The sequence below is a fragment of the Anopheles arabiensis genome, chromosome 2 (assembly GCF_016920715.1).
Source record: "Anopheles arabiensis isolate DONGOLA chromosome 2, AaraD3, whole genome shotgun sequence".
NCBI lineage: Eukaryota > Metazoa > Arthropoda > Insecta > Diptera > Culicidae > Anopheles > Anopheles arabiensis.
This window is the reverse complement of record NC_053517.1, coordinates 48,737,600-48,763,669: the sequence shown is the minus strand read 5'-3', so window position 1 is coordinate 48,763,669 and position 26,070 is coordinate 48,737,600. Positions and strand designations below refer to the sequence as shown.

At 51.5% G+C, this 26,070-nt stretch overlaps 7 protein-coding genes across 9 annotated transcripts; 4 read left to right on the top strand and 3 right to left on the bottom strand.

Moving 5' to 3' along the window:
* Window positions 1-12: 12 nt before the first annotated feature.
* On the bottom strand, window positions 13-2,800 carry LOC120893536 (aspartate aminotransferase, cytoplasmic). The gene is made up of 4 exons (XM_040295490.1): window positions 2,442-2,800; window positions 1,290-1,949; window positions 907-1,215; window positions 13-830 (listed from the first exon to the last, which is right to left on the bottom strand). Exons 1-4 carry the CDS (start codon window positions 2,548-2,550, stop codon window positions 694-696), a joined length of 1,215 nt encoding a protein of 404 aa, XP_040151424.1. The 5' UTR covers window positions 2,551-2,800; the 3' UTR covers window positions 13-693.
* A 141-nt stretch (window positions 2,801-2,941) lies between these two features.
* On the top strand, window positions 2,942-5,679 carry LOC120893534 (protein C12orf4 homolog). Its single transcript, XM_040295488.1, has 2 exons — window positions 2,942-4,819; window positions 4,904-5,679. The coding sequence occupies exons 1-2, from the start codon at window positions 3,443-3,445 to the stop codon at window positions 5,111-5,113; spliced, it is 1,587 nt and encodes a 528-aa protein (XP_040151422.1). The 5' UTR covers window positions 2,942-3,442; the 3' UTR covers window positions 5,114-5,679.
* A 1,435-nt stretch (window positions 5,680-7,114) lies between these two features.
* On the top strand, window positions 7,115-12,260 carry LOC120895711 (zinc finger protein squeeze-like). 3 transcript variants are annotated; one of them, XM_040299277.1, is made up of 3 exons: window positions 7,115-7,333; window positions 8,366-9,322; window positions 9,417-12,260. In XM_040299277.1, the coding sequence occupies exons 2-3, from the start codon at window positions 9,167-9,169 to the stop codon at window positions 11,073-11,075; spliced, it is 1,815 nt and encodes a 604-aa protein (XP_040155211.1). In that variant the 5' UTR covers window positions 7,115-7,333; window positions 8,366-9,166; the 3' UTR covers window positions 11,076-12,260. The 3 variants fall into 3 exon arrangements, with proteins under 3 accessions (XP_040155211.1, XP_040155218.1, XP_040155227.1); XM_040299284.1 differs by lacking the exon at window positions 7,115-7,333 and adding an exon at window positions 7,492-7,783; XM_040299293.1 differs by lacking the exon at window positions 7,115-7,333 and adding an exon at window positions 7,799-8,166.
* Window positions 12,261-12,583: 323 nt separating this feature from the next.
* On the bottom strand, window positions 12,584-18,874 carry LOC120895703 (protein dispatched). The gene is made up of 9 exons (XM_040299264.1): window positions 17,979-18,874; window positions 17,355-17,896; window positions 16,867-17,279; window positions 16,710-16,801; window positions 16,352-16,629; window positions 15,991-16,276; window positions 15,690-15,922; window positions 15,456-15,610; window positions 12,584-15,374 (listed from the first exon to the last, which is right to left on the bottom strand). The coding sequence occupies exons 2-9, from the start codon at window positions 17,542-17,544 to the stop codon at window positions 13,836-13,838; spliced, it is 3,186 nt and encodes a 1,061-aa protein (XP_040155198.1). The 5' UTR covers window positions 17,545-17,896; window positions 17,979-18,874; the 3' UTR covers window positions 12,584-13,835.
* A 66-nt stretch (window positions 18,875-18,940) lies between these two features.
* Window positions 18,941-20,488, top strand: LOC120895728. Its single transcript, XM_040299304.1, has 2 exons — window positions 18,941-19,166; window positions 19,230-20,488. The coding sequence occupies exons 1-2, from the start codon at window positions 19,063-19,065 to the stop codon at window positions 20,218-20,220; spliced, it is 1,095 nt and encodes a 364-aa protein (XP_040155238.1). The 5' UTR covers window positions 18,941-19,062; the 3' UTR covers window positions 20,221-20,488.
* On the bottom strand, window positions 20,445-22,616 carry LOC120895737 (histone RNA hairpin-binding protein). Its single transcript, XM_040299316.1, has 5 exons — window positions 22,112-22,616; window positions 21,817-21,922; window positions 21,154-21,571; window positions 20,941-21,072; window positions 20,445-20,863 (listed from the first exon to the last, which is right to left on the bottom strand). Exons 1-5 carry the CDS (start codon window positions 22,250-22,252, stop codon window positions 20,845-20,847), a joined length of 816 nt encoding a protein of 271 aa, XP_040155250.1. The 5' UTR covers window positions 22,253-22,616; the 3' UTR covers window positions 20,445-20,844.
* Window positions 22,617-23,959: 1,343 nt separating this feature from the next.
* Window positions 23,960-25,902, top strand: LOC120896263 (WD repeat domain phosphoinositide-interacting protein 3). The gene is made up of 3 exons (XM_040300254.1): window positions 23,960-24,386; window positions 24,493-25,368; window positions 25,433-25,902. The coding sequence occupies exons 1-3, from the start codon at window positions 24,320-24,322 to the stop codon at window positions 25,537-25,539; spliced, it is 1,050 nt and encodes a 349-aa protein (XP_040156188.1). The 5' UTR covers window positions 23,960-24,319; the 3' UTR covers window positions 25,540-25,902.
* Window positions 25,903-26,070: the final 168 nt, after the last annotated feature.

Below are 26,070 nucleotides of genomic sequence, written 5' to 3'. Positions count from 1 at the left end.
AGAGAGAGAGGCTTTCGTTTCCGGAATATCGTTCTTTATTGTTTCATCGAGCCAAGCCGACGCTTAAAATGCCGTTTGTCCTAATACATGTGGCTGCGGGGGCTTGCAAAGAACGCGCAGCTTTGCGTTGTTAAGGGCATTGAGTTTGAGATAAAGCATTACTACGATTTTCTAATTCTGCCTTCAATATGCTAAACCGATTTGATGATCCGATCGGAATATCTTCACGCCACCCGACGCCGCACTACAGAAAACACATACACAATGCTAAGTGATGTATAAAAACAATCGCTACGTACGACCCGTGTTTTCGTGGTTGGTGTTTTGTAAACTGTATTGTACTGTGATTCGCGTGCAAACTTTGCACTGTTGCTTCTAAGCCGTTGCGGCCGTTGTTCGTAAAAAGAAAATAATTATCTGTCTGTCGCACCGGCATGTGGCGTAGTGTTTATCTCTATTTCTCACGCAGCGTGAATGTGCAAAACCCAGTGCAAATGAATCGAACTCTGCCGTGACAAAATTAAAGGCTTCTTCTGGTGCGTAAATGTGAATCGCTGGATAGCTGATGCAGGTTGCAGAGCAGTGTTGTGGGGGAGATTATAGGGGGGTGAGCGGGTGCTGGGTGCCTTCCGTTTGCGGCCTCCCGAGATAACTTCCCTTCCCGCTCCGTGGCGACCATTGGGCGGCTGTATACTATTCCCTGGTCACTGCGGCATGTATCGCCTTAGCCACGTACGCCACATTGCTCTCGTTGAGCCCGCACATGCTGATGCGTCCCGTTTTCAGCAGGTAGATGCTAAACTCCTTCATCAGTATCTGGACCTGTTTCTCTGCAAAAGGTGCACAAGCCGTGGGGAGGTCAAAAAACAAGCGCTTTCCACGAGCGAGATCATTAAACACGCTTACCATTCAGTCCGGTGTAGGAGAACATGCCGATCTGGTTGGTAATGTGTTCCCAGGTGCCGGGTGTCTTCAGCGCCACCAGCTCATCGTACAGCGCCTTGCGCATGGTGATGATGCGCGAGCTCATCGTCTTGATGCACTCCATCCACTCGCTGCGCAGCTCCGTGTCGTTCAGCACGCGGCTCACGATGCGGCTGCCGAAGGCGGGCGGGTTCGAGTACATGCCGCGCACGAGCAGCGTGATCTGCGACGCGACGGCCGCACTGGTGCTGGCCTCCTTCTGCACGACCGTCAAATTACCGATACGTTCGTCTGCAATTGTACAACAAGCGTATATTGTGAACGGCACTGTAGCTGGCGGTAGTGCTGCAACGGTAGTTGCTTACTGTAGAGCCCAAAATTCTTGGCAAAGCTTTGCGCACAGAACAGCTCAAACCCGCGGCTCACGAAGTAGCGCACGGCGAACGCGTCCTTGTTCGGGTCGCCGCTCGCAAAGCCCTGGTAGGCGGAGTCGAAGAACGGGAACAGCTTGCGCTTCTCGCACACGTCCGCGATCTGCTTCCACTGGTCCTCGGTCGGATCGATGCCGGTCGGGTTGTGGGCGCAGGCGTGCAGAATAACGACCGCCCCCTCGGGCGCCTGCTCCAGATCCTCCAGCATGCCGGCAAAGTCGATGGCCCGCGTTTCCTGGTGCCAGTACCGGTAGGTGCGCGGCTCCGTGAAGCCCGCGTACAGGAACAGCTTGTGGTGGTTTTCCCACGTCGGGTCGGAGTAGTAGAAGACGGTGCGGTGCAGTATGCGGGCCAAAAATTCGGCCCCCAGCCGGAGGGCCCCGGTACCGGACAGGCACTGCACGCCGAACGCACGCTTGCTCGCGAGCGCCTCGCTACCGTCGCCCAGCAGCAGCGTGCTGGCCGCATTCGTGATACTGTCCATACCGAGCACCGGCAGGTACTCGTGGTTGAGCGATCCATCGGCGACGATAGCGGCCTCGGCCTTCTTCACCACCGGCAGAATCCAAGGTTTGCCCTCGTTCGTGCGATAGGCTGCAAAGGAAGAGGTAAGGAGGGTGGTAGGGGGGGGAGGTTAGTTACCGCGAACAGAGGGGGGTGGTGAGAGTGTGTGAGTGTAGGTACGCAGCATAGAAACAACAATTGAATCCCCCCAGCCGAACGGTGTTGACAGGCGATTGCCTCGATTGCTTTGATAACGATTGGCTCCAATATTCTGGCACTCTTGCCCATCACCCCATAATGTTATGTACGCGCGCAGGTGCTTCGCTCCTCTATTTCCATCCTCAGCATGATGATGAAGGAAGTCGTCCGGTTTGCGTAAGCATTCTACGCCAAACGGGGCACAAAAACGCGCAAAAAAACGCGCACAGCTACGAGGCGTACGCAAAATTAGACATTTATTTCAAACCTGACATGACCTCGGTTGACCTTGACAGCGCTCACGGTCTCGGCACGAGATTGGGGTTTGGGGGTGGTTGGTGCTGCCTGATGCAACGGGAAGCGACCTAGCGCAACATCACTTACCTCCTACGCCAAGATTAACCTTGTTCGGATTGGGGTCGTCGTTGCAGGCCTTATTAAGGGCAAACACCTCCACGGGAGGGCCCAGCTCGACCGAGGCAAAGATGCTCATCGTTGCAGTTGGTGGTATTTGCTGGAACGTAGTTGCACACTTGCGAAGCACTTACAGGCTACTGGAAGCACCACTTTGGACACGGCGGGAGGGACAAGGGACGAATCGTACCAACCACCAACGTCGACGGGAGATAACTGAATGAACCGGGGCTGTCTGTGCCAAAGCGAAAACTCGGCGGTCCTATGTTGGCAGTCGTGTTTCGCTTTTTGCACTTTCTCGTCCGACCCTTTTGCTCTTCCGTTCGCAATTGTGTAACTGTGCTGTGTGCCGCTCCACCGCTCCATCCGATTCAAGTGGGTCTGGGACTGTTTGTGTGTGAGAGAGGTGGGGGGGAGATACAAACACACATGTAAGGGCGTGTAAGCATTGCGCCTCTTGCCACAAGCCGGCTCTCTTCGTTTTACAGCAGCATTTTCTGCATGCGAAAAAAAAACCGGAGATTTTCTCACAAATGTCCATTGCTTGCCTCTCCGTGTGTTTTGGCCGGCGTATTGATGTTGCTAGAGCGTTTGCTAAACCGAGAGCAAACGCGCGTTCAATAGCAACACCAACACACAGACACGTGGAGCGATAACAACATTGTGTGCAGGAGCAAACACAGCCACAACAAGTGAAAACTATATTAAGCGCTTTAATCTTTTTTCACATACTTCGATCCTCTCCACGTATTAGAGAAGGAATTGATTAACATTTTCGCATTATTGCGAGGAAAACTGCCTTTTTTTTAAATACCCTCCAACAAACCCCAACCCTGTGCGGCTGATAAGCGGCACAGCTTTCACACCAGCCCTGGCAAACGTCATCCGGGTGTGAAACGTAAACAAAGGCCCACCAAGCACGGCAGCAGTACAGTAGGCGTAGCACACACAGAAAAGGGGGCAGCCTGTCGATGGAGCTGGAACCGAGCAAAGTGGTGGACTTTCACTATGAGTACACGAACGTGGACGATAAGCCGGCCAAGCTGGTGTACGCGATCGAGATACCGTACAAGGGCAGCGTGGCCGAGCTGAGCCACCAGATCGTGGCCGTGCGGATGGATCCAATCATGAAGTTTCTGAAGGCGGACCGGGAACTGCTGCCGACGCTGCAAGCATTTGTCGAGCGAGAAAATCAAAGCTTCTACGATGAGCGGGACGAGCTGCTGCTGGACAAATTTCGCCACGGGTCGCCCGACGTGGACGGCCTGGCGCTCGACACGGAGAAGCTGTACCGCGAGGAGATACTTGAGTTTGCGGATCGCGTCGGCCCGACGGACGAGGAGATCTTTGCGCAGAGCTACCATCAGCTGGTCCACTCGTCGCTGCTGCCCGAGATACTGGCGAAGGAGCGGGAGTACGCGCGCACGATCGCCAGCCTGGCCACGCAGATGACGCAGCAAATTACCACGATGAACACGCTGCACCAGGAGGAGATAGAGTCGAAGATTAAGCTGCTCGACATATCGATTACGCCGGAAAACATCAATCACATGCTGGCGAAGCAGTACGGGATGCAGAACATGATCCGCAAGCAGTGCGAATCGGAGCTGGAATCGACGCGGGGGCACCAGAAGCACGAGTACCGGAACTGGGTCACGCAGCACGTGGATGAAAGCTTTCTCGGCCAGTCCGAAAGCCCGACCCAGATCGGTAACCGGTGGTCGATGATCTCCACGCAGGCACCCTCGATGGAGGAAAGCTTCACCATCCATCTGGGGTCGCAGCTGAAGCACATGCACAACATACGCATTCTCAGCACGCGAGTGGCGGACCTCTGCAGCCCGCTGTACGGTGACGCCTCGTTCGGGGGACCGAACGTGGCGCTCGGACTGTACTCGAGCTCGCTGTGCGGCATCGTGGTGCTGACGCCGTCCGGTACGATAACGCCGGATCGAGAAATCCGGCGCAACGCGAACATGTCGACGGAGTTCCATTTCGAGCAGATCGATCGGCAGATCGAGAAGATACAGGAGGACTTGCGCAACCTGCAGCACGGTCATGCGGTTGAGGCCGGCGGTGCGCAGAGTCTGGCAGCTGCGGCCGGGCGGCGACCGGATCGCACGGTGGTGACGGTGAAACCGGGCGATGCATTCATCACACGCCACTCGAACCTGTCACACTCGCACGTGATCTTTCATCTGATATCGGACGAGACGTTCCAAAGCCCTAGCGAAATCAATTCCCGCCATCCGGTGATACTGGGTCTGCGCAATATATTGAAAATTGCTAGCAGACATGACATTACCACGCTGACCATTCCCGCTTTGCTGCGGCACGAAATGTCCGAGGTGAGTAAAGGAGTGTGGGAAATCGACTGATTCTGAGGTGTGTGTATGTGTGTTAAACTTATCGATTCCGTCCAACTCTTGCAGGATATGACCGTTAGCTGGTGCATTAGGCGAGCGGAGTTGGTGTTTAAATGCGCCAAAGGGTTTATGATCGAGTCAGCCAGCTGGGGTGGAGCAGAGCTCAACACTTTGCAGCTGCTGCTGCCGCACGATATATCCGAGGAGCTGTTCCGAACGCTGGCAGACATGGTACCGCACGTGTTTCGTGTGGCAAATCCCAAGATTCTGCAATGAAATGATACATATTGCATCGAGAATCGTTTATTGGTTGAAAGTTAGCTAGATTCTTCACAATTAGCTACCCGCAAACATTACGGTCACCGTATTGGGAAGGAATCTCTGTGTGGTAAGGAGCGTGTGGTGTACTGAAATATTTAAAATTCCGTATGATATATTTCTAACTAGAGAATGAAATATTTCAACTGGTAGACTTTTGAAATTTAGAAAGTATGAGTAAATACCAAATACCATTAAAGGTGGATTTATAAAAAATATATAATATCAATTAAAGGATATATGCACCATAATGGATTATTTTGTTTAATATTAGATAAAAAAAAACAAGTTCACAACAAGCAGCCCTTTTCCTTTCAATAAAAATTAGTGTTATGTTACGATTCCAATAAGAATTATGTACTTCGCAATATGGGACCAATCTAACCGTATCGGACGCTTTAAAGGCTTTTTCAGAGGTTCTCTCAATTTTGAGACACTTTCTTGACTTGGCAATAGCGTATCTCGACTATTAGCGCAAGTCTAATTTCGAGGTTTTGAGTCAAATCATATCTAATTTTCGTATAATTTAGCTTAAAGTGGTAGGTTTCGCCAATAAATTAGTAATTTGATGATCTGATTTTAACTAAAAATTACAATTTTGTATTTTTTAAAATGGTTTTTAAATTCCACCAAAAGGGAATTTATTTTACATTTGACATTTGATGGGTCAAATCGGTACAATTTGCTCGAAGAACTGTCTAATTAAGAAAATCGCGTATGGCGTATATCGGGGAATACCTGTATTTCGAAAGGAACATGGCGGCTAGCATGACAATCCCGTCAAATACGAACGCGGACGCTCCTAGAGCCCACCGCGCACCGTACACACCTTGGATCGATTATGCTTCGCTCGCGCTGTCGACCGGCAGGCCAAAAACCGGTTTTCGCGAGCTCGCCAACGCTCAAAATCGGTGCGATTTTCCCTCGCTGGCGATTGTTTTTGTAAGTCGTTGTGATGGTTTTTGAGGGTTCAAGATGGTCGCCAAAAAGTTCCCGCTGGTGGGCGATTGTGTTGATGGGCAACGGAAAAAATAGATACAATCCACCACCTTCCCCACCCCCTCTTTGACCCCACGGAGTCCTACATTTCATGTGTGAGCCATATTAGCCTATTGCATCAGCTGATTTGGTGGTGGTTTTTTATGTAGTCTTCATTTACGGGTGATATTAACGTTGAGGGAATAGGGTAAAGGTATTGAACTATTAACGGTGGTTTTATTAATGTACTTATTTCATGCCAGTTCTTACGAGGCCATTCGCGTGCCATGCCAATTGATGGTTACGAAGCTATATCAAACAAGCGTAGGTGTAGGAGGAACTCAAATAAGTAAAAAAAAAGGAACATGTTTCATGCATGATCATCATACTCCACTCCATGTATGAAAGTAATATGTGATATTTCAATACATATAGTAGGTTCCGGACATCTTTCCTTACCAAGGATCCGGAAGATTTTTCCACTTCAGACTCGCCGGATGTTTTGCCTGATCACATCTCGCTCAGCTGCGGGCGTGCGAGCACTTTGAACGGCGATCCTATGCGTTGCACAGTTATTTAAAACCTTTCAGCTATTAATAAAATAACATTTTCTGTTGATTTTCATTCAAAATAATCAACCAAAATGAGCACTTCTATTTCGCACCAACCACCAAGTTGTATACATTTGTCACGCGTCCATGTGCGCGAAAGAGACGGTACGACAAATCGAGCGAGACATGATGCGCGTAGATTGTCACCGACACAACGAAAGGACCAAGGTTGACGAATTGTTGAAGTGGAGTGAAGTGGGAGAGGGAGGCACAGAAGCTCACCTCGAAACGCGCACTGTAAGCGAGTAAAGGACGGCTAGAGAAAGTGAGCGAGATGCAGCAATTTTTCAGCGTCAAAAACCCTCGCCTTGCCCAACGGGTTCCCTCGCGCTGTCAAAATCGAGGCCTTTTTACGAGGCCTGATTCAATACTGGCTCGGGCTGCTATTTGTTGCCAACAAGCAAAGTTCACCTCGACTCTGGGTGCAAGGAGGCACGCAACGGGAGATTGGACATATTTTTGTTTATGATATATACATATTTTCCCCAATCCCTGCACGGGTTCGATTGCCACAGTCGGTGCAACTACCGGAAATCGACGCCCCGTCCGTAGTGAAAAGCCAGCCGTTCGGATGCAGACCATTCCTCGCGTAAGTTTGGTAACGAGACACGGGGCTTAAATGTTGGCCAGACGGTGGCGGTAGAGGAGGACCCCAGCAAAGCAGTACCAGCCAGCGAGCCAGCCAGCAGCAGTGTAGTGTAGCGCCCGTGCTGTCTAGCTGCAAAGTGCGCGCATGTTTGTGTATGTGCGCGTGTGTATGTGTGTTTGTGCGTGTGTCTCTATCACATACGGCGTGTGTACGCGAGCGAAAACGCGATAGAACGCCAATAGACTGGTGGTGTCCAGTGTTGCGTTGGTTGCAAAAACAATCGAAGCCGCGGGTCCCAAAGGGACGCGTCCCATCCAAAAAAAAAAAAAAAAAACAGTGAGTTCTCTCGACACAGGACCGTGGTGAATGAATGGTGTAACACTTCACAATCGTAGCTCTGGACGTTTAGCAGGGTGGTTCCGAACTGTGTTGACGGGGCGAGCGAATGTTGTAGGTCGATCGTAAATGCACTTTGTATGACCCACCCGCCAACCATTTCACCCTCCATTTCCCTTCTCCTCCTTCATCGAGTGTGTGGACGGCGGTGGAACGGCAGTGTGTGGAAGCAGTTGACGATCGCGTAGTTCGTAATGCGGTATACCATTTCGCTGCTGCTGCAATCTCTTCTCCTGTTTCGTGCGTAATTGGATGTCTGTTTAGAAATGCAGGGCAGCCACTGGTTCGACCGCTCGTTTCGGACGCTTCACTAAACGAGGTGTATCGTGGGGGGGTTTATTGTCAAACAAATTTACGCGTGGCAATCGGGTGCGCAAGTTTTCCCTCACACGAAAACCCACCCACTGCTCCGCGGCAGAATAGGCTAGCAGCGTGTGGTATGTGCTCGGTGTTTGCGCTTCGATCGTCATCATCCATCCTCATCATCATCGTCATCGTCATCCCTTTCGCTGTGACAGTTCCTTTTGCGGGAAATGGGTTGTTTTGGTTTTCTTCTTGTTCCGTCTGTTTTGTCTAATCGTCTGCTCTCTGTCTCCTTTCACCTCTCACCACCCCACCCACTCCTCCGGCGTACAGTGACGACCGTGTGAAAGCACCATCGCCACAAGCCGCCCTCCATCGCGTGCAGCCCAGCGCTTGGCAGGAAAGGAAGGAAAGTGTCGCAAGAACGGCATGAGGAACGGCCGCAGCAAGGAAAACAACACAGCACAGTAAGCGTCGGCAGGAGACCGCGGGAAAGAGCAGGGGCGGCGACGAACGTATGGAAAAAGCGAAAGCGCTTCTTTGCAGCAGCAGCAGCGAGGGCAGCCACACACAAAAAAGCGAAAGAGAGAGAGTGAGAAGGAAAACAGCGCAAATCTCTGCAACGGGTGCGTGAGCGAGAGCGCAATACAGGGACGCGAGCGTGTGCCGAAGCGGGCCAGCGTAGTGAGAAGACAAGGACGGAGCGATCGCAGCCTACTCATTCCATCAACGATCCGTCAAAAGCCGTCGGAAGGTTGCCTGTCTATATAGTTGTTGGTTGTTGGTTGGATTCCGTCGTGTAAATACTGCAACAACACTGCTTCACAGTAATAACAGAAAAAGAATCACGACTCGGGCACGACGCTCCGCGTAAGCTGGGACACGGAGCAATCCCTTCCGGAAAGCTATTGCTAACATTCTCCGAACGGCGGGGACGCACGGTTGTGGTGCAGTGGTCTGCGTCCGACCGCAGCAGTAGCCCGTCCTCTCAGTGTCAACAGGACAGTGGAAAAGGACAGCTGGCGGAGACGGAGGGATCATTAGTACGGCCGTTAGCTAGCCGCTGCAGCTAGTTTGTCCCCGAATATCACCTTTGCCCTGTCCAGCGATAGCGCCGGCCGCGCGTTTGCCGAGATGGAGATGGACACGATACAGACACAGATTCAAACGGAGCTTCCCTTCTGTCGGTTGTGCTTTTCACAGGCCTGCGATCTGTACGAACTCTTCCCGGGCGCAGGAAACGACAATGAATCTCTGCTGCTGAAAATACTCGAGCTGGTAAACGTAGCGGTAAGTAGCTTCGCGAGCGCAAGATTTGTACTATCTAGCTTTGTGTGGTGTCTGTACGTTTGATTGTATCCACTTGCACTCCGCGCACTTTCAGATAAGCTTCGACGAGGACCTGAACTCGTACATCTGTGGCAAATGCGTAACCACGGTGGAGGACTTTTTCGAGTACAAGGAGAAGGTGAAGGAGAACGATCTGCTGCTGCGCGAGAAGCGCAAATCGGTCGACCATGCGACGGCGATCTACAACGTGGTCAGCATGCAGCCGGATGCAACCAACAGTAGCGCCTCGAACGGAGCGACCGGAACGGGCGGCGGCTCCGACCTGGGAGCGGGCGGTATCGATGAACCGCACGTCGGGCTCGATCAGCGCATATCGATCGACGGTGGCCCACCGCTGAACGGCAACATTATCGAGTTCAAGAAGCAGCTGTTTACCGCCTCTCCGTCCCAGCTCGGCATTTGGCTGTGCGTGGCATCCGGCAGTGACATCCAGTGTCCGGCTGCGATCGAGGTGGACGATAACATACAGGTGGTGGCGGAGATTGGACAGCACAATCATGGGCTGCCCGTGTCCGTGCCGGAAAATCCGCCCGAGACGCCACCGATCAAGCAGCAGCAGCAGCAACACCAGCAGCAGGTGCCGCATCAGCAGCCACAGTCTCACCACCATCCGCATCACGCGCAGGAGCAGCAGCAGCAGCAACAGCAGCAGCAGCAGCATCACCACCACCAGCAGCAGCACGAGGAGGACACCATCGTGGTGACGTCGGACGGTACGCCCGCCATCTTAGCAACGCCCGGCACGCCCGTCGTAGCCAACAGCTCGGGGCGCGGTGGTGCTGGTGCAGCGGGCAAAGCTTCGTCGACCTCGTCGTCCTCGTCGAAGAAGAAGAAGGCGCGCGACCAACCGTCCAAGCGCAAGGTCTCGAACGACACGCTCGTCGGCGACGGTTGGCTGACGGACGTGACGACGTTCAAGCGCAACCACTACCAGCTCGTCACGAAGGACGGCTACCAGACGTTCCTCATCTACAACGGCTACCGCTTCCGGACGCAGCAGAAGATACGCAACGGCATCGCGGCGTGGAAGTGTGCGTGGAACGGGCGCAAGGGCTGCCAGGCGATACTGCACATCACCGAGGACTACCAGAAGGTGCGGGAGGTCGGTTCGCCCCACAACCACGAGCCGTCGCTGCGTGACCGGATCATCTCGAACAAGCCGACCAACGGCAACACGTCCGACCAGAGCCTCATCATGCAATCGGACGGGGAGGAGCTGGGCGAGATGCACAAAATGGCCGCCACCACGAGCGGAGGGCCGGCCGGCACGATCACCGGCGAAACGATAACGCTGGGCGGTGGGGCCACCGTCGTGGCCATCACCACAACCGGCGCGAACGCTTCGGTCAACAACAGCAGCACCTCGACGGCGTCGGCCGCCACCCTAGACCTTACCTCGGAGATGGATTTCGTGCAGCAGAGCAGCAACAGTGGCAGCGAGTTGATCACCACCACCACCACCACCAGCACGCCCGGTGGATCGGCCTCCTCGGCGGCGGATCCGCAAGGCTCGTCCGCGCAGCACCATCAGCAGCAGCAGCAGCACCACCACCATCACCACCACCACCATCCGCATCATACGCATGAGGTCGGTGTTGGGGACGAAGTGGTCGGCAAGGACGATACGACCATGTCGATGGATATAGAGGAAATCATTCGCCCGCACGTGGTGCTGCATCCGAGCAGCGAGTAAACCGAGCAGAGTGGGCACCCCCCCGTAAACCCGACGAGGGGACGAGGACGAGCTGCTCGAGCGTCCGTCACGCCATTCACCACTACCACCACCTCCGCAAAATCCATTTTCTTATGCCCCAATCCCCATCACTCGATCATTCGCGAACACCGCGGGACGCGCTTTACTGAACGCCGCCCCGCGTTGAAGGGAGGGTCCATTTTTACGGTCACAGCTCTGTTGAAATGGTGCTCCCCCGCGGTGATGGATGATCGCAGCGAGCGAGATCCTACCGGAAGGTGGACTTACTCCAGTTGCTGCTAGCTCTAGCTTATCACAGTGCGCATCAATGGATGCTACGAACCGGTAGCTACCGAACGATTGGCGGTAGATGATGGTGGTACAGATTTTGGTGAAAAAAAATTGTAAAAAAATAACCCGCGCACTAGCAATAGGGTCTGAGAGACAGAAAGCGAAAGTAAGAGAGAGAGAGAGAGAGAGAGGGCTAGAATCGAATGGTAACGGGGGTTGTTAGCTTTTTCTTTTGACAAAACTGGTCTTGATCGATGGTGGCCAGGGGTGAGAGCACATTGCGCTACTATTATGTAACATTTGTTCGTTTTATTTGCATAAGTACACACATATATATGTCACCCTCCTTCTCCACTCCCTCCCTGTGTCATTCTCCCGCAACCCCGCCCCCACCATTCCCCATTGGTTCTCGCGTACACACGATACATAAAATTAAGTAAAGCGCAGTGGAATGGAAAACCGGTGCCGTTCTTACAACTCCCCCCTTCCCTCTCACACGAGCGGGTGTGGGTGGGTGCAGGATTTTGCAAATACAATTTCACTTGCAGCCAGGGAAGGGGGGCAGATTTTAAATATAGCAGGATGATTGTGAAAACAAGCCTAGGTTACGGATACGCTGTCGATTTTTCGCCCCCCCCCCTCTCCCTTTTTCGTGACCCTTTTTTTAATTTGTATGGTTTACTGTTGTTTTAAGGACGGAGGACAGTTTGCGATTTTAGCCCCGATTATTATGTGTCAAGTTCTTCACCCCTCCTTCCCGCAATCCTTCTTATTTCTCTTAGACCGTAAGTGCAAAAAATTGTCATAGGTAGGTGTTAAGGAGAATGAAGAAATATATACATATAGTTATATATATTATATACATAAATACAAAACACACAAATATACAGATAAGGATTGATTGTAGCCTTCCCTCCACAAAAAGCCAAACGCCAAACGACGGTGCGGTACGGGGACAGCTGTGTATGCAGGGTATGCTCAGCCTGCCCCTCGTCCCAGCTCGAGCCACCACTGTCTGCTGCCGCCCCGCTCCATTATTAACACAATAAATCGGTCAAATCAATCGGTCATTCTGCTAAAAACGATCTGTGTGTCGGGCACAATCTAGCATTATACTTCGCTGTGTTGTGTGGCAACTTCCCCTCCACCCTACGAAAGCGTTCGGATGCGTTACCGCGAGCCGCGAGAAAGACCGTACAGTCCGAAATCAGTCGCGCTTCACATGTGACACCGTAGAACCGATGATTAATATTTATTTCACACTATACACTACTACTCTCCTTATTTACTCTGGCTCATCATTGTCTTCGACCTGTAACTCCTAGAACTGCTGCTGCTGCTGCGGCTGCGACTGCTTTCCGCCCCTTTAGGAGACATTAATTAAGGGTTTGTGTTTAAATTCCTCACTCATTTCAACGGTCCGAAATATTGTAGTCTGTGCTTTTTTTGTACGCTGTCTCTTTCTCTCTCTCTCTCTATCTCTCACTCTCTCTCTCTATCTCGCTCTCGTTACATGATTTCCAAATTTGTAATTTACACCTCTCCCTTGTCTCCCTTCCTCGTTGCTTTCTAATTTGCAATTCGCCTGTATAACCTGTGTTTTTCCCAACAATCATCGAATAGTAATATGTATCTGTAAATATAATTCATATATGTATCACAAAGTGGTTCCACTAATTGTTTCACAACATACATATGTATCTCCTAGCTTTTGTAACGCATCTCTCTTCCGTTCGTTGCATCCGTGCCTGTACGCAGTAAGACTGGGGCCGCGCCGATCGACTCGGGGGGCCACTCCTAGAGAAATCAACCATTGTGTGGTTGATTAATTTTCTACACTTAAAATACCTGCTACCCCCCACCTCTGGAGGTCCCCCTACCATCGTAATGGTTGATGGTGGTATGCAGACAAAGAAAGTGCCGTGGCGTCCTCTGTCGCTGGTTGACTCGGCCGCTCACTTGAGATCGGTTTGCGCGATTGCTAATTGCTACCAGACTGGCTGGCGGTGTCAGATTATGAGCTTGACGGGCTGCCAAAAGACAGCGGTTAATGTTAAAAACTATTCCTCTACGTTAAGATCCGTTCCGGCACAAGCAACGATCCATTTAAAAACATCCATTAAGCTGAACCCCTGAAGTCCTCATGCTAACGCGCAGGGGTGTAAACGTGTTTAATTCTATCAACTGCTACCAACTACTAAGTACTAAGTTCCATATCCATAAATGCTTTTTGGCACGGGGAAAACGACTGGTTGTATGGAAGCTCAATAAAGGGTAAAACAAAACACAGAGACACCAATCCACCACGCAACTACGCATTTGACAATGTGCAAGCTCCTATTGCTGTTAATCCCTAGATAAAACTCTATTACACATCTGCTTAAGTACTGCTTAAAAACTGTAACTGCAACTTCCCGGTGTTCCGGAAATTGTCCCGCTGCTAGTCAGCAGCATCGGCAACATATCTCCCTACTGGCCACCTCTCAAATCTACGTCATCCGGCAGCACCATCGTTATGGCACTGGCCGTGGAAGGACTCTGCTCGCGGGGCAGTGAATACTTTTTCTTGAACGCGCGATCGAAGTTGATCGGTCTCGCAATGTCCAGGTTGATCGGCTTGATGATCGAGTTCGACGTCAGCGAGTCGAGCTCGTGCGATTCCGACCCGACCAGATCGCCGGCCGCCGAGCTCGAGTTGGACAGGAGCTGTTCGGTCACGACGCCGCCCTGGTGATGGTGCGACATGTGAAAAGAATGATGGTGGCCTAGTCTCGCTCCGGCCGTGTCAAGCTGGGCGGTCGCCTTGCAACCATCGCCGCTGCGCAACCCCGACCGTAGCTTGGGATAGCGAAACTGGCCGAACCCGTACTGCGGTCCGATCAGCCGCAACAGGCTCATCAGGAAAAAGGTCGCGTACAGCCAGCTGATCGACATGACGATCACGAGAAACACCCCGATCTGTATGTACGCCAGCACGCTGGAGGGCAGCATCAGCGCACCGGCAATACCGGTCGTGATGGCGGCCATTGCCGTTGGGCCGAGCATGCGCTGCAGGGAAAATCGTGTCGATGAGCGGCGGTCCGGCTCGGTCGAGAGCCGGTAGTGCACGCCGTAGTGCAGGCTAAAGTCAACGGCCAGCCCGATCGCCGTACTGACGGCCACGCTTTCCAGCACGTTTAGCTTCCAGCCCAGCAGCACCAGTACCGCCACGGTGGTGAGGATCGTAAGCGTCACCGTTACGATCGCGTACAGACTGATCAGCACATTGAGCGTCACGAGCATTAGCACCAGCAGGGCCACTCCCATCGCCATCGCGATTGCCACCATCGTGCCGGTCGAGAGTGTGTCCTGCAGGTCGAAAAATTCCAGCTCACTGGTAAACCACGCGTTGGCCATCGTCGGTGGCGCGTCGCGCAGCTGCTCCGCCAGCCAGCGCTCCACTGTGCGCACGAACGCATCAATCTCGGTGTAGGACATCGTAAAGATCTGCGTACTTTCGAACTCAATCACGACCGCCTTCACCACCGTGTCGTTCGGTTTGGGTGAGATCCGCTCGAGCGGTTCACCCGCCACAAGAAACGAGCTGCGGGCAAACTTTGGTCCCGCAACGCCCGGCACAAAGAATTGCCTCGGCGTCTCGTACAGGGACAGTATCGATTCCGGCAAGCACTGGTCGAAAATGTCGGGCGTGAAGGGAAAGGGCGACACCTCACAGCAGGGCGTTCGGTCGATTTCGCCCATGGTGTCGTTGCAGCGGCGCCGCATCCACTCGATGAAGTTTTCGATGAAGCAGTTCGGTACCAGCAACCCTTTGCTCTCGCTGTAGAACGTTTGGTTTTTTATCCGTCGGCAGAACTGAAGCAGCCACTGTTGCGATTCCGGTGCGCTCATGTTGAACGATTCGTCAAAGTACAACGCGCCCCGCTGCTCCGGATCGAGCAGATCGCCCCGATCGACGGGCTGCACGCCCCAGACGAAGCGTAGCGGGATTTTAAACGATTCGGTCGCCTACAAAATGCCAAGCAGAGCTTTTATTACATCGCTGTTCAACCTTCCCGACCCAACGGCGCTCACTTAAACCTTACTTACCGAGTACATCTTCTCAAACCAAAACATATCCCTGTACTCACTGTCATACCGCTCGAACGGGTGATTGCTGATGAATAGCTTAAAGTCTGGAGAGTCCGGCAGTCGAAGCTTCGGCCAGTGTAGTACCAACACCCCGCTCATAATCCCGATCGTACCTGAAACGGAATGAACGGAGTGCCGGTTAGTTTTGCAACCTTGCGTTATACGCGTTGTCACCACCCCGAACACACATACCGAGCAGGGTGACCCACAGCCAGGGCAGATTGACTATTAGATCGATAATGGTTTCCTCAACGCGCCTGCTTAGCTGCGCTATCGATATGAAAGGGATCGTGCACCGGTGGGAGACGCGTCCAAACGGTTTCAGCAGCATTAGGCAAGACAGTCGCTCCGCGATCGATACGGCAGCGGGCAGCCACGTGACCATTAGGAAGTAGTTTGCCATAACGGCCGTACCGGAGAAAATACTAAAACATTTACACGTGTGAACAACTGCGACAATGGCATTCGAAATTCAAAATAACAGCCCGCTTACCCAAAACACCTAACAGCCGTGATGGAGCTAACGTAGGACGCATAAAACGCGGCCGCCGTCGTCAGCGAGGTTACCAGCATGGATAGTGCCGCGTGCCGCAGCGTGCTGCCCATGATCTCCACCAGCGTATTCGATTCTCCGCGGGCAGCGCTCCCACTGGCCTCCGAATTGCAGGACGCGGTGGACGGAGCAATCGGTATGACAATTCCGCCACCACACTTTAGCCGCTCGGCGATGGTACATTGCCATATTTTCAGGAAAATAAATGCATCATCTGCCCCAATGCCTGCGAACGAGGAGGACGAAACATGTTTTGTAACATTCGACGGCAGGGTTTGGATGGATGAATTTCAATACTAACCTACCACCACGATGACAGCTAGCAGGTTCATGAAGGGAAAGAACGTAAGCTCGAATATGAAGGAGTAGATGAAGTAAGCGATTCCTAGGGAAAATGCAACCGCTGTCACCGTCATGAGCGTAACAAACAGTGAGCCGGTGTACAGCCACATGCAGAGTACGACAAATATGCCGCCCAGGCCGAGCAGCCAACCGTCGCGCAGCAAACACTCGTCGAACAGCGCATTTTTCAGACCCATATCCATGGCAACTACCGAGACCAGATCGTTGGCAAGATTGCTGCAGAACAGGAGAAACAAAAGATATGTTTTAAGCTCTTAAAAGGCTCCTGCTGGTAAGGTCGGTAGAAAAAGGCTTACACTTTGCTTAAGCTGTGATAAAATTCCATCGATTTTATGCTTCTCGCGATCGGAAGAAAGATCATGGTTGCGTTGAGGAATTCGGCCGACTCCTGCCAATAGAGCAAATAAAAAGCTAAAATTAAACACCTCAAGGGCGACAATTTTGAACGCTTACATTTTGCCGGATAAAATCCACGTTCGCCAGATAGTGCAGTATGTTGTAGACGGCATTATGCTGCTTGCACTCGCTCGGCGCAAAACAGCTCGACTGCGTACAGTCGTTGCTCAGCTTCATCGTTTGATAGTACGAAAAGCAGTCGTACAGTAGCGTCTTCACCATCGCCACGTCCTCCTCGTTCAGCTCGAAGCAGGACGTTTTGTTGGAGAGAAACGTCACGTAGTTTACGATCGACCACGGGCGGCAACATTCGTCGGACGTGAGCTCCCGCTGGCAAATGTCACCGTAGTGATCCACGCGAAAGATCCTCTGCTCGAGCTCACACAGCGCCAGGAACGCATTGAGCTCGAACAGACTGTCGTTCAGGTTGTGGTTGATCCGCTGCACCACCAGGTGTGCGTACTCTTTGTCTGTGGTAAGTGGAAGAAATGCATCAATGGTGCCATTCCCCTGGAACGCTCCGGGTTTTAGCGCGGTGTACTTACTTGGCGATTCGCAGAAAAACCCATCGGAAGGTATGTGCGTCTCAATCGGTTCCGGGGGCGGTTTAAGCCGGCGCAGCGTGTCCCACTTGGCCCGCTTCTTTTCCATCGTTTTGTTGCCCACCTCCTCCGTGTAGTAGGACTGGTTCCGGCCATACTCCCACACCTCCTGCCGTCCGCCACGGTGTGGCATCGTCTCGTTGTCATACTCCTCGAAGCTAATGATCTCCCCGTTGGCCGCACTCTGGTTGTGATACAGCTCCTTCAAGATGCGCAAGTTTTTGTTCAGCTTGCCGTGCGCTTTGCCCGTGTCCTCGCCGTCCACAGCATTTGGCGTTTTCTTTTTCCCTTTGTTCTTTCGGCGCTTGCGGAAACTTCCCTCTCCCGCAACTGGTGGCAACCGTTGGTGCGGGGAAGTGATTGTTCATGCCGAGTGTTAGCTCCTTCGGATTCGCCACCAAGCGCCCAGACAGGCTTGTTTCCTCCAGCAAATTGCGCCACGCGGTCCAGCGCTTGCCAATCGAAGTACCGCGTGCCTCGAAGCCCTGCAAAAGATGGAAGGAGGAAATGCACCATTCACATCACAATAACCAGCAGCAGCATGCACTGAGCCCTTCCGATGCTTACCAGTGTGGGATCATCGAAGTCGGGCAGCTTCCGGGTGCAGAGGGCGACGACAATGCAGGCCACGGAGAAGATGCCTACTGCCACCAGCACCAGGTGCGGACGGCGGGCCAGCAGTTTGTAATACCACAGCATGCTGCTGCCGTTGCTGTAGCCGCAATCAACGATCACCTCCTACCACGCTACTCCTCTCGGGCCCGCTACTGAACCCGTGCCCGTGCAAAATGAAATGTGCATTTAAAACATACTATTTACACTTCGTTACGCACGATTGTGTGTACAACTCTACACTCTCTGCGTACGCCAAATAGTGTGCACTCGTTACGCTCACCACTACACACGCGCACGCGAGCGATACGCAACGCATCTCGCTGGGCACACGGGAAGGACCTCCCGGTACACCTGTATGAGTGCGCAATCTAGTGTACGCGTGTATGCAGACAGGAGCAGAATGGTTACCTTCTGAAGCTTTTCCACCCCGAAAACTATCCGCGGTGCCTTTACGGGACCGCGTTCGAGCAAACTGCACACAATTCGAGATGCTGGAGCTTTGGAACAGCACTAACCTGTCGTTGCGCGAGTACACCGGTGTCCGCTATCGGTGCGGTATAGGTTCATCCTGGGAAAACGCTGCTAGAAACTCGTACCAACAAGTCGGTGTGTACCTAGTCGCAGGTAGCCATCTCCAGCACGATGCGACACATATTTTCCCAGTTTCGCGGCACACTCTTACATAATTTCACTCAACCGTTGTGCGACCAGGCGGCCGGCCTGGGAACGATACGATTCGCACTCCAATTTACCGAAACTATCTCCAAAGCATGCTATTAAAGGCAGACGAATCCCCCGCAGCAGCCGACTCTGTGGTGGCCCGTGCTTTTATTTTTTGCTGACACTAGGTTTCTCTTTCTTTTTTTCACACGCATGCTGCATCTCTCTTTCGCGCGGCTTTTGACGTTTCGTATTGTATTTGTTTATGTTTGTGCAGAGAGAGCTGACAGGGCACGGTCCGTCCGGTACATGACCCGAGTTCGTACGGATCGGCACAGCAGAAAGGGAAAGGTTTTGCAGACTTTATCGCCTCACAATGGGTACGCAAATGTTTCGTTTAAGCTTTAATTGGCGCCCCGCCGACGGGTCGATCGAAACCCATGCATCCGCGGACACAATCACTTCCTCGGAACCGGAATTGTAAGTAATCCTGGCTGGCAACACCTGGAACGCACCGAACGATACATTTTACTCCCGTTTCAGTTGCACGCTGGACGATCTATTGCGCTACGACCAGTGCCTGGTGCTGTCGGGCAGTGAGGACCAAGAGCCGTGCGAAATGCATCTGACCATAACCCCATTGTACCTGGTACGGGGCGTTTCGATCATCGCCGAATGTCCTGTCGTAGAAGTTTACTATGGCCGGTTGCGCGAATACAACCGTACCGTGCACGGAGAGCTGCTGTACACGATAGTGGATGGACATGTGTATCGGTACGACTTGAGCATCGAGACGGAGACCAGTGAGCTGCACGTGAAGTTCATTATGGACGATCCGAGCGAACCTGTATCGCTGTACACCACGCACCTGTACCTGATGCGCAACACAGACCCGTTGCGTGCGATGAGGATGCTGATGGCGGAGAGCAAACTCATTAACCCGGACGCTGTGCAGCAGCGCCTGCAGGGGGCTACCCTGTCGGAGCGTGCGGAACGGTGCAAACATTTGATACTTGGCTCCATGCTTTCTGCGCAACAGAACTTTGAGAACAACAACGCTAGACTATCATCGATTGCAGCTGCAGCAGCAGGAAGCATGTCACTGGACAACATTGACGTTGCGCATAGCAACGCACAGTCATCGGTTGAAGCGTCCACGCCGTCGAATCACGCCCCGGCTGCGAACAACGACGGCCAATCGGCGGCTGCTGCCGCGTCGATGCTCGATAACATCCATGCTGTAAACAACAACGTTCAATCATCGGCTGGTAGTGGCGTTCCTGGTTCGGTACTACCGGATATGGCCAACCTCGCGCTTTCTGTTGCCAATGGGAATATCGAAACCAGGATCAAACAGTACATCGACGCCAAATTTGTACAGCTTGAGCATTTTGTCGACAACCGACTGGCGGACCTGGCAGCTCGGCAAGATCAAAAGCTGGACCGTTTGCTGGAACTGCTACAAGAGCAACGAGGATCGGCCCAAAATGGATCGCACGGAAGTAAGGCGGAACAATCATTTGCGTTGCAATAGTGCCACCACGATCTCTCCCTGTGTTGGAAGTACCTTATCTTCCCTGTGGTCTTACATTTTCCGTCCGCGGATTATACCCTTGGATGTACAGCTCTCCAACTACACGATGGGATATTTTAATCGAAATCAGATCCCGTTTTCTTTGTACCTTAATTCGAACGAAATAATTATTGCTTTTCCTTCGGTAGTCCCTTTTAGATTTAATGACACATACAAATAAAGAGTTGCATTCTTCCCAGTGTCCCAGTGTGGGACGAGTGGTATAGCACAAACGACTATATTTATTGCAAGTATTTTGCATAATTAGTTGTAAATAATATTCACTTCAATGTGTACAAAAAAAACTACGTGTAATGGGGTTTGAGGAGACGCGCACGAAAACAAACAAAAAGAACCAATAGCGATTTTGTACATGCACTCTCGGCTTCACACGTCATCCCTACCTTGGTGGTCGCTCACGCTCGGTGGAGTTGGGCGGATTGTAATAAATATGGAACCGTAACAAACACCCCCGGTGGCATCGTTGTTTTCCATCAGAACAATCAATGCTCTCCTTTCCATAACCATTTCCCTCTACTACAAGATATCGCGCCCCCAGTCGGTCTGTGCGCTGCCACAAGTGTTTCAGGCGTTTTCATCGAACCTGCATACGAAAGGGAGATAGAATTACGGTCGATTATGGGGAATGCAATTAGCACCTCCTCATTATGTGCTACTTACGTGCTGCTGTCGCCGTTGGGATCGAAGCAGTGCAACTTCTTACGCCAAACCTTTATAAGACCGTCCCACGCACGGCGGCTGTATTTCAGGTGCTTTTGCGGCGTCGCGGGATGTTCTTTGGTGCGTGCATGTCTGCAATAGGGAAGCGATAGAATGATGATGAAAACCTGTACCACTTTCGCTCCTCCTCTTCCATTCGTTCAGCACACGTACCTCGGCACTTGCTGTATGTAAGTCTCGTAGCCAAGGGTGTTTTTGCCGTAATCGATCTGCTTTTGACGACGCGCCAGTACAGCCTCATCCGTTTCGTACTCTATCTGTCGGCGGCTGTTTTGACTAGACGCACCGGAGCTGGAACTTTCGCGCCGCGACCGCAAGCTGCTGCCGTGATCGTTTTCATGCTTCTTGCTCTTTTTCCACTGGCCACCGGTACCGCCCCCGGCTCTGGTCCCGCTGCTCGGCGAACCACCGGCCGCCTCACCATCCCCGTCCACGTCGCGGTCCATCACCGAGACGGCTCGTCTGTCGTCCGTTTCTTCGCTGCTCGACCCACCGGACAGGCGTCGCTTGAACGGTGACTTTATGAGATCATTTTGGACCAATTTTTCGAACTTGGTCACATTGGCGGAATCTGTGGAAAGGGAACACGGGACCACACACCAGGACCGTTCGCCAGGAGAGCGGGGAAGAGATGCACGGTACAGTAAAAAAAAACGCAAAACGAATCGCCATAACCTCAACTTTTCGCCTTCCATCATCACACTATTGTGTTTGCATTGCTTCTCACCAGCAGCACGACAAAGCAAGCGGGTTGTGATCGTCAGTAACCCATGGGGAAAAGGAAGGGACACCACCATCATCATCATCGCCACTTACCTAGAATATCAATCTCGATTTGTCGTCCTCCGCTGGCTGCTTTGTACAGGATGGACATTTCATCCGCTTCCCCGGCTAAACTTTGGCTTTCCGTGCCGGCCGCGCTCTGTTGTGTTTATTTTGACAATGGAAAACGACGCAGAAAAGGTTAGTGGAAACAGGTCGTTCTTGCATCCGAGTGCAGCAACACACAGCGAGCGAGACGTTCGGAGAAATGAAAGCCAGCGACGTTTAGCGGCGCGCTAGTTCACCAACACATCCCCAAACGCTCTGTGTGTGGAGCGCTTATACATACCGATGCAGCTTCGTTCGGCTCCGGGAGTTGGCGCGCTGATCGCAGCATTCTTGCCTCCTCCTCCAGCTCCTCCGGCGTTGGTTCGTACCAACTGGTAGGGAAATCTATTTTACTACTAAAATCCACGCTTGTGCTCGACATTGTGTGCGGTGGGGTCAGGCGAGTCAATGTATCCTCAGTGAAACTGATTCGTTTTAGGAATTAAGTATTTAATTTATAACAAAACACACACAAATTATCTCAATCTCGGTCGCCTTTGTAAAACACGGATTTTAAAAATTAAACTGCACAGACTAGTTCACAGGGCTGCGTATGTGTTGTTGCATATGCATGTAAAGCATCAAGCTAAAAACGGCACGACACTGCAGCACAGGGAAGGCTTAACTGCATTCTTATCGACGCCAGAGGGCCTGCTTAACGCACATCAAGCACCGCAGCACGGATAGATAATTGTAAATTCGGAGGGAATGTGCCGCAAGCCACCACCAAGGGACGATGCGCGGGAAAACATAAACGAGCGAGCATCGGGAGCAAGGCTGTATCATGCATGCTCCTCGCACCAACACATAGAAGCGTGTCTTTGACAGTTGTGCACACAACAAAATAACCCTCATCAGGAAAGGGTACAGTCGATTATCTCGGAACGGATTAACCGGCGGGCGGATTTACCGTGGGAATGAATTTGACAGTATGTCAAACGTGGCAAACATTTTCTGGGATGGTCAGTTTGGCAAAAACATTTATCGTGCAGTTATCTAATGTCTATTGATATTTTTTTACTTCAGTTTTGTTAAAGAACAATTGATAAATCTATTGCTAATGATTAAAAAAATATTCTACTAATGATTAATCCATAGGATTAAAGGTCTTCTTCTATTTGGCGTAACGTCCTACGCGGATATGCCGGCCTATACAGACTTTCGAGACTTAATTCATTACCACGTAGCCGAATACTGAATCCTTGCTACGAGGTGACGGTCCATTCTAGGTTTGAACCCATGGCGGGCATGTTATTGAGTCGTTCGAGTTGACGAATGTACCACGAGACCACTTCCTAATAAAGGTACTCCTTAGTAAAATTAGTGAATTTAATAATTTTTATATGAATTTGACACTTCTTGGACCATTATCCGTGAAAATCGATTAGTCCAGTCCCGAGCTGCTTGTATAATCGACGTTTTACTGTATTGTAAACATTAGTTAGTTTGCATGAAATGATAACCAATGAGGAAAATAGTTATATTAAATTTGAAAACATTGTTTAAAATTAAAGTGAAACGCCATGTATGCGATGATGCGAATGATATGCGAATAACACGGACAATGAGTCAACATAAATATTTAACAACTAATTCCTGATTTTTAAAAATTTATTTTATGTTTTGATAAAAATCGCCAAGTTTTTAATAACTTCATGTTTCTCCATTGAGAATATTTGAAACTTTCCATGAATTATGGTGGTTTTTTATATGACTATGTGCTCTGATAACCGTTTTTCAAATATCCTCCTCAGAACGCAATGTCACGGATAAACCGACAACCGGATAAAAGGTATTTGTCGATCTACTGTAATTTAATGTGCGATTTCATTGAATGTGGTCAAGAAGAAATAGAAATGCATCGTTTACTCGTGAATTTGCGAGAATCCATGAGCTTCAACATTTCAATCTTTGAAGATGCACAGGTCATGGTTAATTGTGTGTATTTTCCTATACTGTGCAAATTAACAATTAATTTTACACCAGCTGAAACTAAAAATTTATCCCACTCTGCGAAAAGTGTCGTGTGAAATTGACGTATCGCTTTGCCCGGTGAAAAACGTACCCAAACATCATGTCACTCAAGCGTTCGTCGATGTGTCAGGCAAGCGTTTCGGCTAGCTTGCAGCCAGGAATAACAACGGGCCGACTTTTTTTTTGTGTGTACGAGCAAAGGAAGATTAGCAAAGAAAGGGGGTGGAAATTGATTGTTTGCGTTGGCAGGTTGCGGGCGGATAGTGAAAGATAAATAGAAACGCAGCGAGCGCACGAAAGGCTGAAAATTTACGCATCAAGCGACAAACACCGGACCGCACGGTTGTACCCCGCGTATCACACACATCCCTCGGGAGCGAGTAATGACGTAAATAATGCGCCGATAGAGTGTTTGGGACTGGGAAACGATCAATCGCGGACACCATAAGTGCATCCAAGTAGTGCAAATTGCAAGATGAATCTGGCCGAATGCAATCCGTACGGCAATGGTTTGCTGTATGCAGGGTTCAACCAGGATCAGGGTAAGAGCGCACAGCACGGCAGGGGGACAGTTTTTCACAACCAAATCTAAATCGAACATCGGCTTTCCTTCATGCTGCCCCACATTTCCCACCTCTTCCCGCACAGGTTGTTTCGCCTGCGCCACCGACAGTGGCTTTCGCGTGTACAACAGTGATCCGCTGAAGGAGAAGGAGCGTCAAATCTTCACCGATGGGGGGGTCGCCCACGTCGAGATGCTGTTCCGCTGCAACTATCTCGCCCTCGTCGGGGGTGGCTTGCGGCCACTCTATCCGCCGAACAAAGTGCTCGTCTGGGACGATCTGAAGAAGGCGCCCGCAATCTCGCTCGACTTTAACGCCCCCGTGAAGGGGGTGCGGCTGCGGCGGGACCGAATTGTGGTGGTGCTGGAAGGCATCATCAAGGTGTACGCCTTCACGCAAACACCGACCCAGCTGCACGTGTTCGAAACGTCCAAAAACCCGCAGGGCCTGTGTGTGCTCTGCCCGAACAGCACCAAATCGCTGCTCGCCTTTCCGGGGCGCCGTACCGGGCACGTGCAGATCGTCGATCTGGCCAACACGGAGAAGGCGCCGCACGAGATTATTGCGCACGAGACGGCCATCAGCTGCATTGCGCTGAACCTGCAGGGCACCCGGTTGGCGACGGCCAGCGATCGGGGCACGCTGATACGCATCTTCGACACCGGGAGCGGTGCGAAGGTGGCCGAGCTGCGACGCGGCTCGAATCAGGCCAAAATTTATTGCATCAACTTCAATCATCAGTCGACGTCGGTGGTGGTGTCGTCGGATCACGGCACAATCCACGTGTTTAATCTGGAAGAGCCGAACAGGGGCCGGGATGGCGGCTCGTCCGGTGGCGGCGGCGGTGGCTCGAGCTTGCTGACGCGCTACTTCACCAGCCAGTGGTCGTTCTGCAAATTTTCCATCCCCCAAGGACCACCTTGCATATGCGCGTTTGGATCTGAGAACAATTCGGTGATTGGTGAGTGTTGTGCACCTGGGAGTTTGTGGCTGTATTGTATATACATTTACGTTGTCCATTTCAGTGATATGTGCGGACGGACATTACTACAAGTTTGTGTACAACAGCAAGGGCGAATGCTCGCGGGAAGTTTGTACCCAGTTTCTCGAAATGTCCGACGACCAGACGTAAAGCCGTGCGGCGAGCTGAATCGACGGATCGACTGGCTACCAGGGAGTTTGAAAAACATTGGGTAGACCGAGAGACTGTAGCGGGAGCGCTACGAACGTGGCAGGGAAGGCCACGGCGGTTATATATTTACGTACGGATATGATTCTCTGGGGCATTTGGGGAGGGCGACACAAAGGAACAGTCAACAGAAACTAACAATCGGCTTGAAGCGTAGGGTATTTGAGGACGAGCACAGCGGTAGGGGAGAGCATATTGCCTACAGAACTATTTAATAGCGACGAACAAGATGTACCACGCGGAGAAAAAGCTATGCTAAGTTAATTAAAATACATTTACACATGTTTTCATTCATCCGATAGCTGACACGCAACGCACTGGCGCTTGTTGTTGAGTTTAGTGTAGAAAGAGAAACATTCGTTATCTGCAATTCATCCGGGACATTGCATGACGTAAGGTTTATATTTGGACTGGTTCACCGCGGTGCAATGATATGACATGATTCATATGGACCGAGCAAACTATCTGAAAACG